We start from the raw sequence: 13,108 nt of genomic DNA on the forward strand, positions 1-13,108 counted from the left end.
TTATAAAGTGGAAATTGAAGGTCGTTGCTATGTTAGAATTTATTGGGTGGGTTGGATTTGTTTATTTGCTATTGCAGAATTTTTCTAAAGTAAGAGAACCATGTGTAATTCCATTGAAGCTTGACTGAACAATGTGTTGGAGTCTGGATAAAGTATGCTGTTTTGGTTTAGAGTTTATTGTGGATTTTGTTATTTTGAGTGTGTGCTTAGAATTAGATGGGTGAATTGGTTTAGGATTTGTTGTTTAGATACGTTCCCTATTTCAGTTAAACTAAATTCTATTTCAGGTATGTATGAATGACAATTATGTAATAATGGTTGGTTTTTGAAATGAGATCAAAATTTTAGTTTGGCAATTATATGGGTTCCATTATTTTGTTTTGCATAATTTTTCTGTTATAAGTATGTTGATAAGTGAACAATTCCATAAAAAAATCATAAATAACAAACTAAGTAACATCAACATAGTAAATATAAGAATAACATACCAAGTGAACATAGTTTTTCACAACCAACTAAATCCCAATAGGGTTAATGGTCCAAGCCAATAGGGCAGAACAACATTGAGTAACTTATAACCAAAATATCACCAACATGCAAATAGTCCAGAATAAAATAAAGCTAACAACACCTACATGACATTAGTAAAATTTAATACTAACTTAACCCAAAATAAGACCACAAGCATTTTATCTAAATATCAAAATATGCCCTTATTTTTCAAATTTCCTAAAGTAATTCCCATTTTCTTAGAGTCAAATTTTCCATCAACCTCAATTTCTGTGGAGAAACATGAGGTGCTTTAGAATTCCTCATAGAGAATCATCCAACTGGTTGGCTTGAACTCTGTTTCACTGCATGTTTATGTTGGTTTGGTGGTTGTGTTGAGGATGTGGTAGGGGTTGGCTGAGATGCTGGAAGGGATGTGGTGTTTGACTGTGATGATGAAGGAGCCATTTTCTTGGGTTGTGAGGATGAAGAAGATGCTGACTTATTCGGCTATGATGTTGACTTTTTGGGCTGTGGTACTTTTTGAGCTGAAGAGTTGGGCTTAATTGTTCCTTTGGGCCTTTTGGGCTGTGATGCAGAGTTAGACTTGGCTGAAGAGTTAGGCTGTATTGCTGAAAAAATTTTCTCTTGACTCCAATTTTAGTAGTAGGCTGTGAATGTGTATTTTTCCTTGACAAGTGGGTGTGACTGCTCTGTTTTTCGTCCCTAGTAGCTATTCTTCTCTTTTTCATTGGTTGGTGACTAGGCCTTCTATAAGGTGGTGGTATAACATCACTATAATCTGTCCTCTCCCAGAGATCATGTCCATTCAATGGGTGTATGACTAACTTTTAGCACTTTAAGTATGCTTCTTTCTTGTAGCAGTCGGCCACAAAAGCTTCCAAGTCAAGTCTCTTGAACTTGATGCAACTCTGCCACCTATTACATGAACACTCATGAGTACTTATGTCCACAACAAACTTTTCTAAATCATTAACCTCATATTTTTTAGCTACATACCAATATGGCCGCCACTCTCCAGCTAACCTGGACCTTCTCTCTAATCTCAATCTAATCCTAGGTAAGATAGTCCCTGAATAGTTCTGAACCAGCTCTCTATTTTGTGCCCACCTAGTCATTAACTTAACTCTAATCTCCTCCAACATTGTAATTATAGGTTTCTCTCTAGTATCTATTATAGCAGAATTAAAACTCTCAGACATGTTAACTAGTGTATTTACTTTAGAATGAAAGGTGAACCTAGATCTAGACTAATATCTAGGTGCAATAGTAGTTAAGTGGTGAAAAACTTCCTGATTCACAACTTTGAGGTTTGCCATATACTTCTTCCATTCTTTTCAGTGAGTCGCCTTAACATACTTTTTCACATCATTTGTTTCAAATGCAAACATGGAAACTTTTTCCTGAAGTTGCTATATAAGTGTCTCACACAGAATTGATTGTCAACACTTGGTATCACATCCTGAAATGCTCTCAATAAACCCTACACATAGGTGATATTTTAGATGATATGGTTAGTCATAAATTACATTTTAATTCATAATGTATTATACTTAACAATATAAATGCACATATGCTATTAATGAACTAGACTTACTTTTTGTTGGTCAAACATGAATGTGGATCTTTCCATCTTCTCAATTCCAATATCAGATACAAGATGATTCAAGAACCAAGTCCATGAATCTTTGGTCTCGGCCTCTACAACCACATATGCAGTTGATAGCATTTGGTCATTTGGGTCCCTTCCTATTGCAATAAGCACTTGTATATGGACAAAGGAGCCTGGATTTGCCCTCAAAAGCTCATGACTATAGTCATATATCCTCTTATATTGCTCTCTGAATATTCTCTGAATTTCATCCAATGCAATCTGCTTTGTCCTAGAAGCCATTGATTTAGTGACAGTCAAATTCCACTTTTTCTGAGCCTTGGAAATTAACTCCTTTATCTTCAATTTGGAATTTGTTTTAACCTCCTTAAATGCCTTGCCAAGCTATTTGGAGTGTAAAATTCCCACTCTGTGTGCTTGTGTACATGAGTGCTTTAAATTTATGCTTCTAAGTTGCCAAGTATCCTCTTCTCCTATTTTGGCAGCATATAGTCAAAAAGGACAGTCATAAGAACGAACTGTCCTTACCCTCTTAAGATCACACTTTCTGAATGTAATGGCTCTTGCGGTCTGCACACCATATGTAGTGACAATTTTCTTGAATTCCTCTCGAGATGCATACAATGTCCCAACTTACCACTTGTATTGCTTCATGTCTGTTTGTGCCCTGTGAACTGGATACCTCACTCCCTCATAGTCTGAGTCTGACCCCTCATTTCCACCATCCTCATCAGCCCCAACTCCAACCTTATGGTCTAATTCTAATTTATCACCATCTGCTCCTTCATCATCTTCAAAATCCTCAGTTGTTACACCTTTCTTCTTCGCTGCCCTATATTTATCAATCATGACATTCACATCCTCAAACCCACAAATATCAGGATCAAGCTCATCTTCAATGTCGGTGAAGTTCAAATCATCTGCACTGTGATCTTCCTCTTCAGATGGTTTATACTCTGAATTAAAACTATCACTATCACATCCACTAACATTAGCAAACTCAGCTTTGTGATGCTCATCCTTATCACTATCGCTAAACTCTGCCCCAGTAACATCAGCACTTGGTTCAATTTACTTTTGCCTCGCCTCATTTAGGTCTATCGACTATATCAACTACATTGTTACCTTTCTGATACAGCTGCTGACCATCCTCAGCCTGTTCTCCAGCATACACCACCACCTCTTGTCCCTCACCTTTATCACCAACCCCTTGATCCCCCTAACATTAATGTAGCCAGCATTAGGAAACACATCCTCCTCCTCAACCTTGTGCACAACAAACAACTCTACATGTTCTCTTAATTCAGCTATTTTATACATGGCAATTGAATCTGCATCACCTTGAAATAACTTTAGATTATCCTCCATGTCTTCATGTATAGGATCCTTAAACCACAATGCTGAGATATTCTCCTCAAGGTAACCAAACTGTTTTAACTCTGCGAAGCTTCAAGAATATCTTCTATAACTGTTGTTTATCCTCCCATATACTGTAATGGCCTTTTATCATGACTAAACCATCCTCCATAATAGAGTTTCAGTTTAAAATATTCCATCCTCTTCTCCAACACCCTATCAGTAAACAACTATCAGAATATTACTAAATTAGAAGAGGAAAAAATACATAGACATATCTATTTTACTGAGATATTAATCCCTAGTATCACTACAAACATATTTGGTCTCCATTCAATCATCAACAAAAACCGCAACCTAAACCCTCAAATCCGAAACTAACTACTAGGAGGAGAGATACCATAGTTAATGAAAGGAGAGAAATCATACCTACCCTAACTCTGCAATTACTGTCTCACTAACTATTCAAGACCCTTCCTTCAAACAAATGTAACTCGCCTGCTTTCTTCTCTCTAAGAACAACCTCCATCGTTTTTTATTCTGGGTTAGGGCATGAAGCACTCATATTGGTTTCTAAAATGTTGTGGTTAATGTTTTAAGGGTTTAGAGACAAATGAACATATGAAGTGTTTCGCACGAAACCAAAAAAACAAAAAGGTATGTTCGTCATTTAAAAAAAATATTTTATTAGAAAGGATGATTTTAATACCAAATGAATTGTTGGGGACAATTTTAAGTCGAAAATAAGGTTAGGAACGATTTTGGTAATGGTATTTTGGTGTTTTGATTCTTAATATCTCCTCGTCCCATTCTTCTTTATCTAAACAAATAAAATCAAAGAAAAATCAGATCCTGTTCAGCAATACTGACTAACAAATTAAAAGTTCAGCCCATTAAACAGCATAATAAATAGAACAATAAAAAAAAACCTTATAATAACAATAATCAGAAAAATCAACAATAACGACATCAACTAAATTAAGAACGAATAAAAAAACAAGTAATAATCAGAACAAATATTGAATTTACTGGTAATCAAAATAAGAATCAAAACACCAAAATACCACCACTAATTAATTTTTTCAGAAAAAAAGAAAATACCATCACAGGTACTAAAAAGCCAGAACAATAATCAAAATACTAATTAGAACAATAATCAAAACCCTCTAATCAAAAGTTTCAATAATTAACAATAATTATTTTTTAAATAAAAAGGAAAAAATCAGTTTACCTAAGCTTGAGAACAGAAAAAGGGAAAGTTGAGCACAACTGGTGGCTAACTAAGCTTCGCTGGGGCTTCTAGTTGTGACGAGGCTAACCTTTGCGAGGACTGATGGTGGAAGAGAAGAAAACGACGGCCGGGGGGCAACAACATTGGGAAAATAGAACAGAGAAGTGCCATCGCACTTTGTGGCCACTAATGATGTCGTTGTCACTGAGGTTGCTGTCACCAAGAAACAGTGCATCACTGTGGCCGTGAAGGTGACAGAAGCATTGAAACAGAGGAGCACTGAGAAGTAGTCAAAAGAGGAGCTTTTTGGCGCGGGCCAAGGTGACTCTGAGGCTTGTGAGTGGTGATGGTGGCAGGTGGTCTTTGGTGAGAGATGGAGAGAGTGCTGAGAGAGAAAAGGTTCCGCCCTTCGTGAGGTACTGAGGGTGCTATGCATGCTGAGAGAAGAAGGGGTTTAGGGTTGTGCCTGCGTGCCCTAGGCCTGTAGCCAAGTATACTTTTATTGGAGTAGTATGCATCCTCACTACAAGAAACCATGCTATGGCCCAGACCCTGTTGGCAACACAAGAAAAGCGCTTAGTACTATTAGATTTATTGGCGGATTTAGCATTAGTTATTACTTATTAGCAATGGGTTTACTATTACATTTACTGACAGATAAGGCAATAAATTTGTTCAGTAAAAACGTTAATGTCGTATTAGATTTTTCGTTGGTAATATTTGGAGGGAATAAGAAAAGAAAATTTGGTAGATTTTGTACCATCTGATTTACCGTTGAATAAATTTGTCAGCAAATCTTATGAATAAAACGCTACATTTTGTCGCGCACGATGAAATTATTGGCGGACTAATCCACCAATAAATCTGACGGTAAAATTGACCCTAAATTGAAATCACGCGCCCTCTTCCCCTTATTTTGCAAGACAACTCTCTCTATAACATCGGCACACTCTCTCTCTCTCTCTCTCTCTCCTCCATCTCCCTCCCACAAACCGCCTCCGGCACCCTTCTGCCATCGCTGGCCACCACCACCAGCCTCTGAAGACCGCGTGTACTAGTCACTGCCACCACCAACTTGCATCACGTGAAACGCTTTTGTGTCGCCATTGATTTTTTTTCAGTCGCTATCACTGTTTGCCAAAGCTGCCTCCCTCCTTCGTTTGGGTAGGTTGTTGTCCTCCCTCTTTATATTTTATCCTATTTTACATTTGCATTTTTAATTGAAATTCTAAATGCAGTCTTCCAAGTTGGTCACGTCACTGCCACTGCATCGTACATGTTGAGTCCATCATGTCAGAGAAGTTTTTTTTTGCACCGTCACTATCTCTAGAAAATTCACTGACTAAGAAATTTAGATTAGTTAAACTTTAAACCTTAGTTTATGTAATTTTAATTTGCTATGTGTTAGAAAATATGCAATTAGGATCACAAAATATCAATTATGATTGATGTTATGAATATGATGAAAGTAAATAGACATTTAGGGTTATTAATTTTTTATTTTTAATTGCTTTATTAATTTTTTAAGTTAGATTTTTTTAAGTTTTGATTATTAGTTTTAAAATTTTATTAACTTTACTTCTATTTTAGGATTTTTTTTAAAGTCGTGTAGCTTTAATCGTGAGTTGTTCGTGCACTACTCATGTTGGTTTTCTATTTCTAAACGTGCTATGTTATTTATGTTTTATGTTGGACTTACTTTTTTTAGGATAGAGTTTTAGGACGGAAGTAGGAGAAGGTTGCGTAGTGACGCCTTCTCGAAACCCTTATTTGTTGGAAAATTGTGGAGTAATAAGGAGTTGCACACTAGAAATGCTAAAATTTGATATTTTATTGAATGCGTATTTGTTTTAATTTATGCATGCAGTTGTTTCTTCTATGTAAAAGTGATAAATTTATTTGGTGAATGTCTCTAAATTAAGTAGAAGTTCTGCCGAATTTTCATTTAAATTGTTTGAAACACGTTCGGTTTGTGAGAAAATGATAATTGGATTTGGTGAAAAATTTTAATTAAAGAAGAAATTCTGTTGAATTTTCTAAAAATTTTAATAAGTTTTATGGTTGGTTGAATTCTAGAGTGTTTGTGGTAAAATAATTCCAAATCAACATTTGTGGATGTATGATATGGATAATGGTGGACGGGAGGAGGGGGTTAAAACCCGAGTTCTTTGAAGGGGTTGACAAGTTTGTTACATATGTCTTTAACATAGAACTGTTTAGGTCTTAAAAGGTTTCTAGGTATTCGTGCTTTAAGTGTCGACTAACTAAGTGGTTAGGACCTTCGGAGATAACACTTCATATCTACCGTAATGGGTTCAAGGATGGATATTGAGTGCGGACAAAACACAGAAAAGTAGATAAGTAGAAAATCAACTGATTTGGTTCGAATTTCAATAAGTCTGAAGATCGATCAATGAGAGATCGAGTGATTAGAGAATTAAATATGTAAGAAATGAATTGTTGAAACGTGACTATCACTCCCTATCATGGGTGCAATAGCAACAGAAAGAAGGAGGAAGAATTGCATTTAGAGTTTATAATTGAGAACAAAAACTGAATTTGGAAATTTTGAAATGTATGCCACACCGGCTAACCGTTATAATATTTTAGGTGGCAGCAACAGTGCCAGATTAGCTCTCCGCTTGCTGACTCACATTGGAAATGAGCTCAAAGACCTGTATAGAGCCAGGCATTCAATCTAAATGATCTAATTAGTGCAATTGAAAACTAAGGAGTAATATTGATGCACAGGCCAAATCTCACGGACACTTTTAGGAATTTAGTCACAAAATTTTCATTCTCACCTAACTTCACTCTTTATCATAACAGTGTCCATTTTTTTAATGTAACTAATGGAGTAATATCCAAAATTTGGTACTTAATAATTTATGCTTCGTCCAAATTAATACCAAAGAAAAGAAATTGACAAATTGTTTCATGATCTTTTAGAATGTTAAACAAATTGCTCCCAAAGCTTTCCCCAATACGTAAGATGCCATTTCGTTTAGCGCAAGAAGCCTTCACCATTCAAAAGGTTACCCAGTCTTTCTGAAACCGCAGCCAAGGTTTCATGGCTCTTACAAAATGCAAATCTTATATATCTCTTCTGGTAGGAACAACTTCCTTCAGAAATTCCATTAGATGATAAGTTTGCGTGAAAAAATCCTTGTCCTGGTACAGCCACCACCCCTGCTTCTAGTATTAGTTTCTTAACAAATTCTACCTGTGAAAAAGAAAAATAATGCAATAACTGTTCGAAGAATTGCACAAAAACCCAATTCAAAAGGACTATGTACTAATTTGGGAGCAGTTATTTTGCTTGCATATAAATAATACATAATGATTAAGGAAATATCTTTTCAAGTCCTCTAAAATGTTTGGGAAAATTTTTTGGTAAAAGGTGGAATCAACATAAAAACATCTTTATGAGAAGCCTATTTTGGGCCTATTTAGAAAACTTCAAAAGTAACTTTTTGAGTTTTTGACTTATAAAAAGTAGTAGTATTAATGTTTGGTACAATTTTCAAAATTAAATTGCAGTTTTCTAAGAAACTATTTAGGAGTTTATAAAAAAGTAAAAAAAAAAATGACTTCTCTCATAATACTACTACTTTTTATCACATTTTCATAAAATAAACACTTTTAGAACTAAAAATCTAAACACAAAATAACTTATTTATAAACTACTTTTAATATATTCATTTATTGTTTAAGCTATTTTTTCAAAAAAAAAACTTAATTAAGTTGTTTACCAAACTGGGCCTTAGTTGCATATAATCATGTTTTTTTGGTTTTTACTTCATATTTTCACCGTTTTCTTCACAAGAACATTGAAAACAAAAAACACTAAAAATGAAAACAAAAACTAGAGATGCAAACCAAATACAGAAAATTTTAATCTTTTAGAAAAAAGATCTATTTTATTATAACATAAGATATGTTTGATCATATGAAAAGAACTTTTAACATTACATCCAAACATAAAACAACTTTTACTTTTTCAAAAAATCTTTCAAAAACATCTTGAAGAAACTCATCCAAATGAACCCCATGATTCTATGACAATTAAAATAGCTCTAAACTAGTAGCTAGAAAAGTTTAATGAGTTGACATACATCAGATAGGAGGCAATCTTCTGGAAGCTCCGCAAACAAGAAGATGGAACCTTGAGGTATAAACTGTATCTTGAAACCTACTCCAGCAAGCAACTTGACAATAAAGTCTCGTTTTGATTGATAATCCTGAGTATATAGATAGAAATATAAGAAGCATGGGAAAAATAGTTTTACATTTCCTCAAAGTGCTTCTGATGTCTTACACTTTTCAATGTTTGAAAGTATTCTGGGGGACTTCTCAAAGCAGTCAATGCAGCTTCCTGAAATGGCGCTGGTGCCGAGTCCGTAACTTTGATATGAATATTTCTGATAGCAGATGCAAGGAAAGCAGGTCCAATTGCCCATCCAACCCTCCAGCCTGATGTATGACAGACCAATAGTCAGTGAATGTAATTCATTCAAAATGATGCAGGAACCGAAAAAAAAAATTGCAGGCTTCGTGGTTTTATGAAGCTTTGATTTGTTACCTGTAACACTAAATGTTTTAGACAAAGACGATGTTATAACAGTCCGCTCTTGCATTCCTGGAAATGTGGCAAGGGATATATGTTTCACGGTGTCGTATGTTATATGCTCATATACCTGCAGAAAGCATGATAAATGACGCAAGGAATTCCATTATGTACATATATTCAACTCTTGCAGAGTTAAAACTCCAAGCAAATTCTTGAGAAAACTTTCAACTCTCCCAAGAGAGACTTGCTAAAAGACTCGTAACAAGTCCTCTCTCCTTTATAATTAGTGGTATCTTAACCATGTAAAGAGAGAGATAAGCATCAATTTGGTCCCTGAGTTTTCACTCAATAATTAGTTTGGTCTCTAAATTTAATAACAATGGATCAAATTGGTCATTTCATCACCAATTTGGTAAATAGGTTACTTACGTATGCAGTTAACTGCTACTGTGGCAGCCTAATAGTTAGCTAACATTGCACTAAAGGTGAGACTTAATTTGGTCTCTTAAGGGACTAAATTTTATAGATTCGAATGACTCAATTTAGTCAATTGAGGGATCAAATTGAGCCTACACCTTTAGCGTAGTGGAGCTAGCCATTATGCTGTCACATATCAATTTATTGCACACATAAGTATTTTGTTAACTAGACTAGTAACCAAGGGACGAACTTGATTTATGGTTATAAATCTCACGAACCAAAGGGAGCATATTTAAAATCCAAAGACTAAACAAATTATCACATGAAATCTTAGGAAACAAATTGAGCCTTATATCAAAGAGAGTTGATGAGTAATTCTTCCAATGAATATTGCTTTGTAATCCAGTTATAGCACAAGCTTTCTCCACACATGCCGAAATCACCTAAGATAAAAGCCTAACATCTCTTCCATAAAAGGCCACCTCCAACTTACCCTTTAACAAATGTGTTCCTAATGCTATATTGCCTAGTGTAAGCACTTATCCACCACCACATCTTTAACTCTACATTATTAATTTTAATTTTAGTGTTCCCTTTAACTACTCAACATCCGATTCTACATTCTTATAGTTGTGCAATAAAATTTCCGTCAAGTTCGAAGGATCCTTTTTTGTTGTTAATCGCAAAGAACACATAAAATGCTTCTCCATTTCATTCACTTATCTTGGATCCTATGGTTTGCATCTCGCCTTTATTCATCCATCATCTTGGGTAGTAGATCCAACATACATTAATATGAAGCATGAATATCGATTCCAATTCATGACATAAATTAATGTTATTCATCATCTTGGCTGCAGCACGCTCTAGCAATAGTCTCAAGTTCTTCTTTTGTGAAAACTTTGCCAGTTGGATTGTGAGGACTGTTTGAAATTTATGTCAGCATTTTTGTAATCCATAATGTGTAATCCATAATGCGAGACTAAGCATCTTTCAGGCATTTATATTCAAAACTAGTTATAAAAAATAAAATAAACAAATGAAAAAAAGGACAAAAAGAATTTAGTGAGTAATTGCTATTACTTTCATCGACTTCATATTGAGAAGTTCTGTGAATGTAAAAAATGAATCATAAACTTAAGCATGTGTAACTATTGCAATTCCCCTCACAAAAGTTGAGCAAATGAGAAGCAAAATCTTCGGTGAAAGATTTTTATGGAACACGTAACAGCAGAATGCACAGGAAACATGATCTGAAACACATGAATTCTTGTAACTAAAGTTTCTACAGTATCAGGGTAACAAGAAAACACTGATATTGCATCTCTGCTTGATCTTTAAGTAAAACAATTTGAAAAGAAAAGAAAAAAGATTTTCGTAATCACTATTCAGATGGTTGTCGCTAGGTACAAACAGCAACACGATCAGAACAAATTCTATGTATGAAATTGAGGGAAACTCATGCATTTGGGTGATTTTTAACCTGTTCAGTACTATGGCTTTAGTTCTCTCCGTTAGTGATCTCAGCAATTTGCTTGGATCCAGAGTCCACTGAGGTGGGTCAAGCGGCACATGTATCTGTCATGTTGGTTAATTAAGCTAATAAAAACAAGCTGCACTAGTGAAAAGATCATTTCACATCAATAACAGACACACAAAATATTGAGGGCCACTAGCTTAGTTTAGATTATCTGCAACAACGTTTTCCATGCGACAATACATAAATTAAATTGTGTAGCAAAATGAGGATTTTTTCCTGGTGAAGTGTTATATATAAAAAGAACACACATATGTAGATGACAGTGGTAATCTTTGCTCCTAGTAAAGCTTGCGATAAACTGAGGTACTAAACCTATTAAGACATCTTAGTCCACAAAATTGGATATGAATATTGGTAATAAGTAGCTTACTGGGACTCCCCCAGCCATGGTAATACATCCTTCATATGTTTCATACGAAGGGTCAAACAGTATGACTTCATCACCAGCATCAATTGCTGTGAGAAACAGAACAGAAGATGATTATTACATAGCACAAGAAAGGAATATATAGAATATCTCATCCAAAACACAAAACATTGAAATTGTTATAAGATATAATCAATTCTGCCTTGGTGTTCTAACATCAAATTTTCAGTATAACTTTATATTAAGCAGTTGTAGCAAATAAGATAAAAATCAATTACCTGTCGGTGTTCTAATATCAAACTTTAGTTAGTTATTTATTTTGGTTTCCTACAGTATCTCCCCACCCATCAGGTGCTACATACACAATACAGATTCAAAGCAGATGAGTGACATTTACTCAAGTGGATGAGTGAGCTCGCCCTCAACCAATGCAAGTTGGTTTAAAACTTTAATGTATTAAATTGCATTCTAGTAATTATTCCCTTATCGCGATGCTTGCCAAGAACTACTAATCGAAAAAAGTATCTGATAGCAAAATTTGAACAGAAGCAAAGACATTAAAGTAAGCAACTAAAAAGAAGGAGTATGTTTCTCTTTAGTAGTAACATACAAAATTCATCAGGACATACTTGCAAAAATTGCTGCTGCAAATGCCTCAGTTTGACCACAGCAAATAGCAACGTCCGTTAAGGGGTTGATGTCCAAGCCATGAATTTCCTTCACCATCTGGCTCAGGTGATCACATATGCCTTGCACGTGCCTCAAATTACAAACAAGTACACTATCAATTTATTGTAAAAGTAGCACTTAGCTGAAACAAGGTCAAAAGGTTTTGATACTTTCTATTGACTCTTCTATTTACTCGAAATGACGTACTTATCATTATGGATAGGGTTAATTTGGTTGAAGCTCCAGCATGTAACAAACATTGTATGGTAAGGGTTAGAAAGTTGACCTGTACTGGTTGAAGTCAGAATTGATTGCGGAAACGGCAGCGTTTTTTATGTGGAGAGGGGCAGGGAAGTCCGGGAAGCCCTCAGCGAGATTGATGGCATTGCAGCACTGTGCAAGATGGGAGAGTTCTTGAATGGGTGACGTTGTGAGCTTCTTTGCCGCACGCGACAACTTCGCTTCCATCGTTTTCTCAATTTCTTCCTCGTTTTTCTCATCTTGTAGCTTTGAGCTTTCTTATTTATTCCGGACGGATTACCAAATCAGTGTCTCAGCCAAATTGTATACTATACTCTAGTCTATCCCTTTTTTAGTTAATAGTCAAATTAATTTTGAAAGATAAATTTTTTTTAATTAAATTAATTTTTTAAAAATTATAAATTAATTATATTTATTTTTTCGTATTATGTCGTTAAAATTTTTTGTTAACGATTGATAATGTAAAATGTTAATTGACGTATACATAATATCTGACATATTTGATGTTAATAAGATATATTTATAAACATTTATGAATTTAATTATTTTTTAATTATTTAAATTTTAATTCC

General features: G+C 34.8%; 1 protein-coding gene and 1 long non-coding RNA gene across 3 annotated transcripts; both read right to left on the reverse strand.

Moving 5' to 3' along the window:
* Window positions 1-454: 454 nt before the first annotated feature.
* LOC107491397 (uncharacterized) lies at window positions 455-5,259 on the reverse strand. 2 transcript variants are annotated; one of them, XR_008009705.1, is made up of 4 exons: window positions 4,710-5,259; window positions 3,908-4,298; window positions 2,108-3,694; window positions 455-1,993 (listed from the first exon to the last, which is right to left on the reverse strand). It is a non-coding gene; the product is annotated as an uncharacterized LOC107491397 (long non-coding RNA). The 2 variants fall into 2 exon arrangements; XR_008009704.1 differs by lacking the exon at window positions 3,908-4,298 and having other exon boundaries at window positions 4,710-5,255.
* A 2,308-nt stretch (window positions 5,260-7,567) lies between these two features.
* On the reverse strand, window positions 7,568-12,806 carry LOC107491398 (uncharacterized). The gene is made up of 9 exons (XM_016112248.3): window positions 12,562-12,806; window positions 12,236-12,366; window positions 11,610-11,695; window positions 11,183-11,277; window positions 10,548-10,622; window positions 9,292-9,428; window positions 9,028-9,182; window positions 8,825-8,950; window positions 7,568-7,932 (listed from the first exon to the last, which is right to left on the reverse strand). The coding sequence occupies exons 1-9, from the start codon at window positions 12,741-12,743 to the stop codon at window positions 7,714-7,716; spliced, it is 1,206 nt and encodes a 401-aa protein (XP_015967734.1). The 5' UTR covers window positions 12,744-12,806; the 3' UTR covers window positions 7,568-7,713.
* Between the last annotated feature and the right edge of the window lie 302 nt (window positions 12,807-13,108).

Source organism: Arachis duranensis, chromosome 5 (genome assembly GCF_000817695.3).
Source record: "Arachis duranensis cultivar V14167 chromosome 5, aradu.V14167.gnm2.J7QH, whole genome shotgun sequence".
NCBI classification, from domain to species: Eukaryota; Viridiplantae; Streptophyta; class Magnoliopsida; order Fabales; family Fabaceae; genus Arachis; species Arachis duranensis.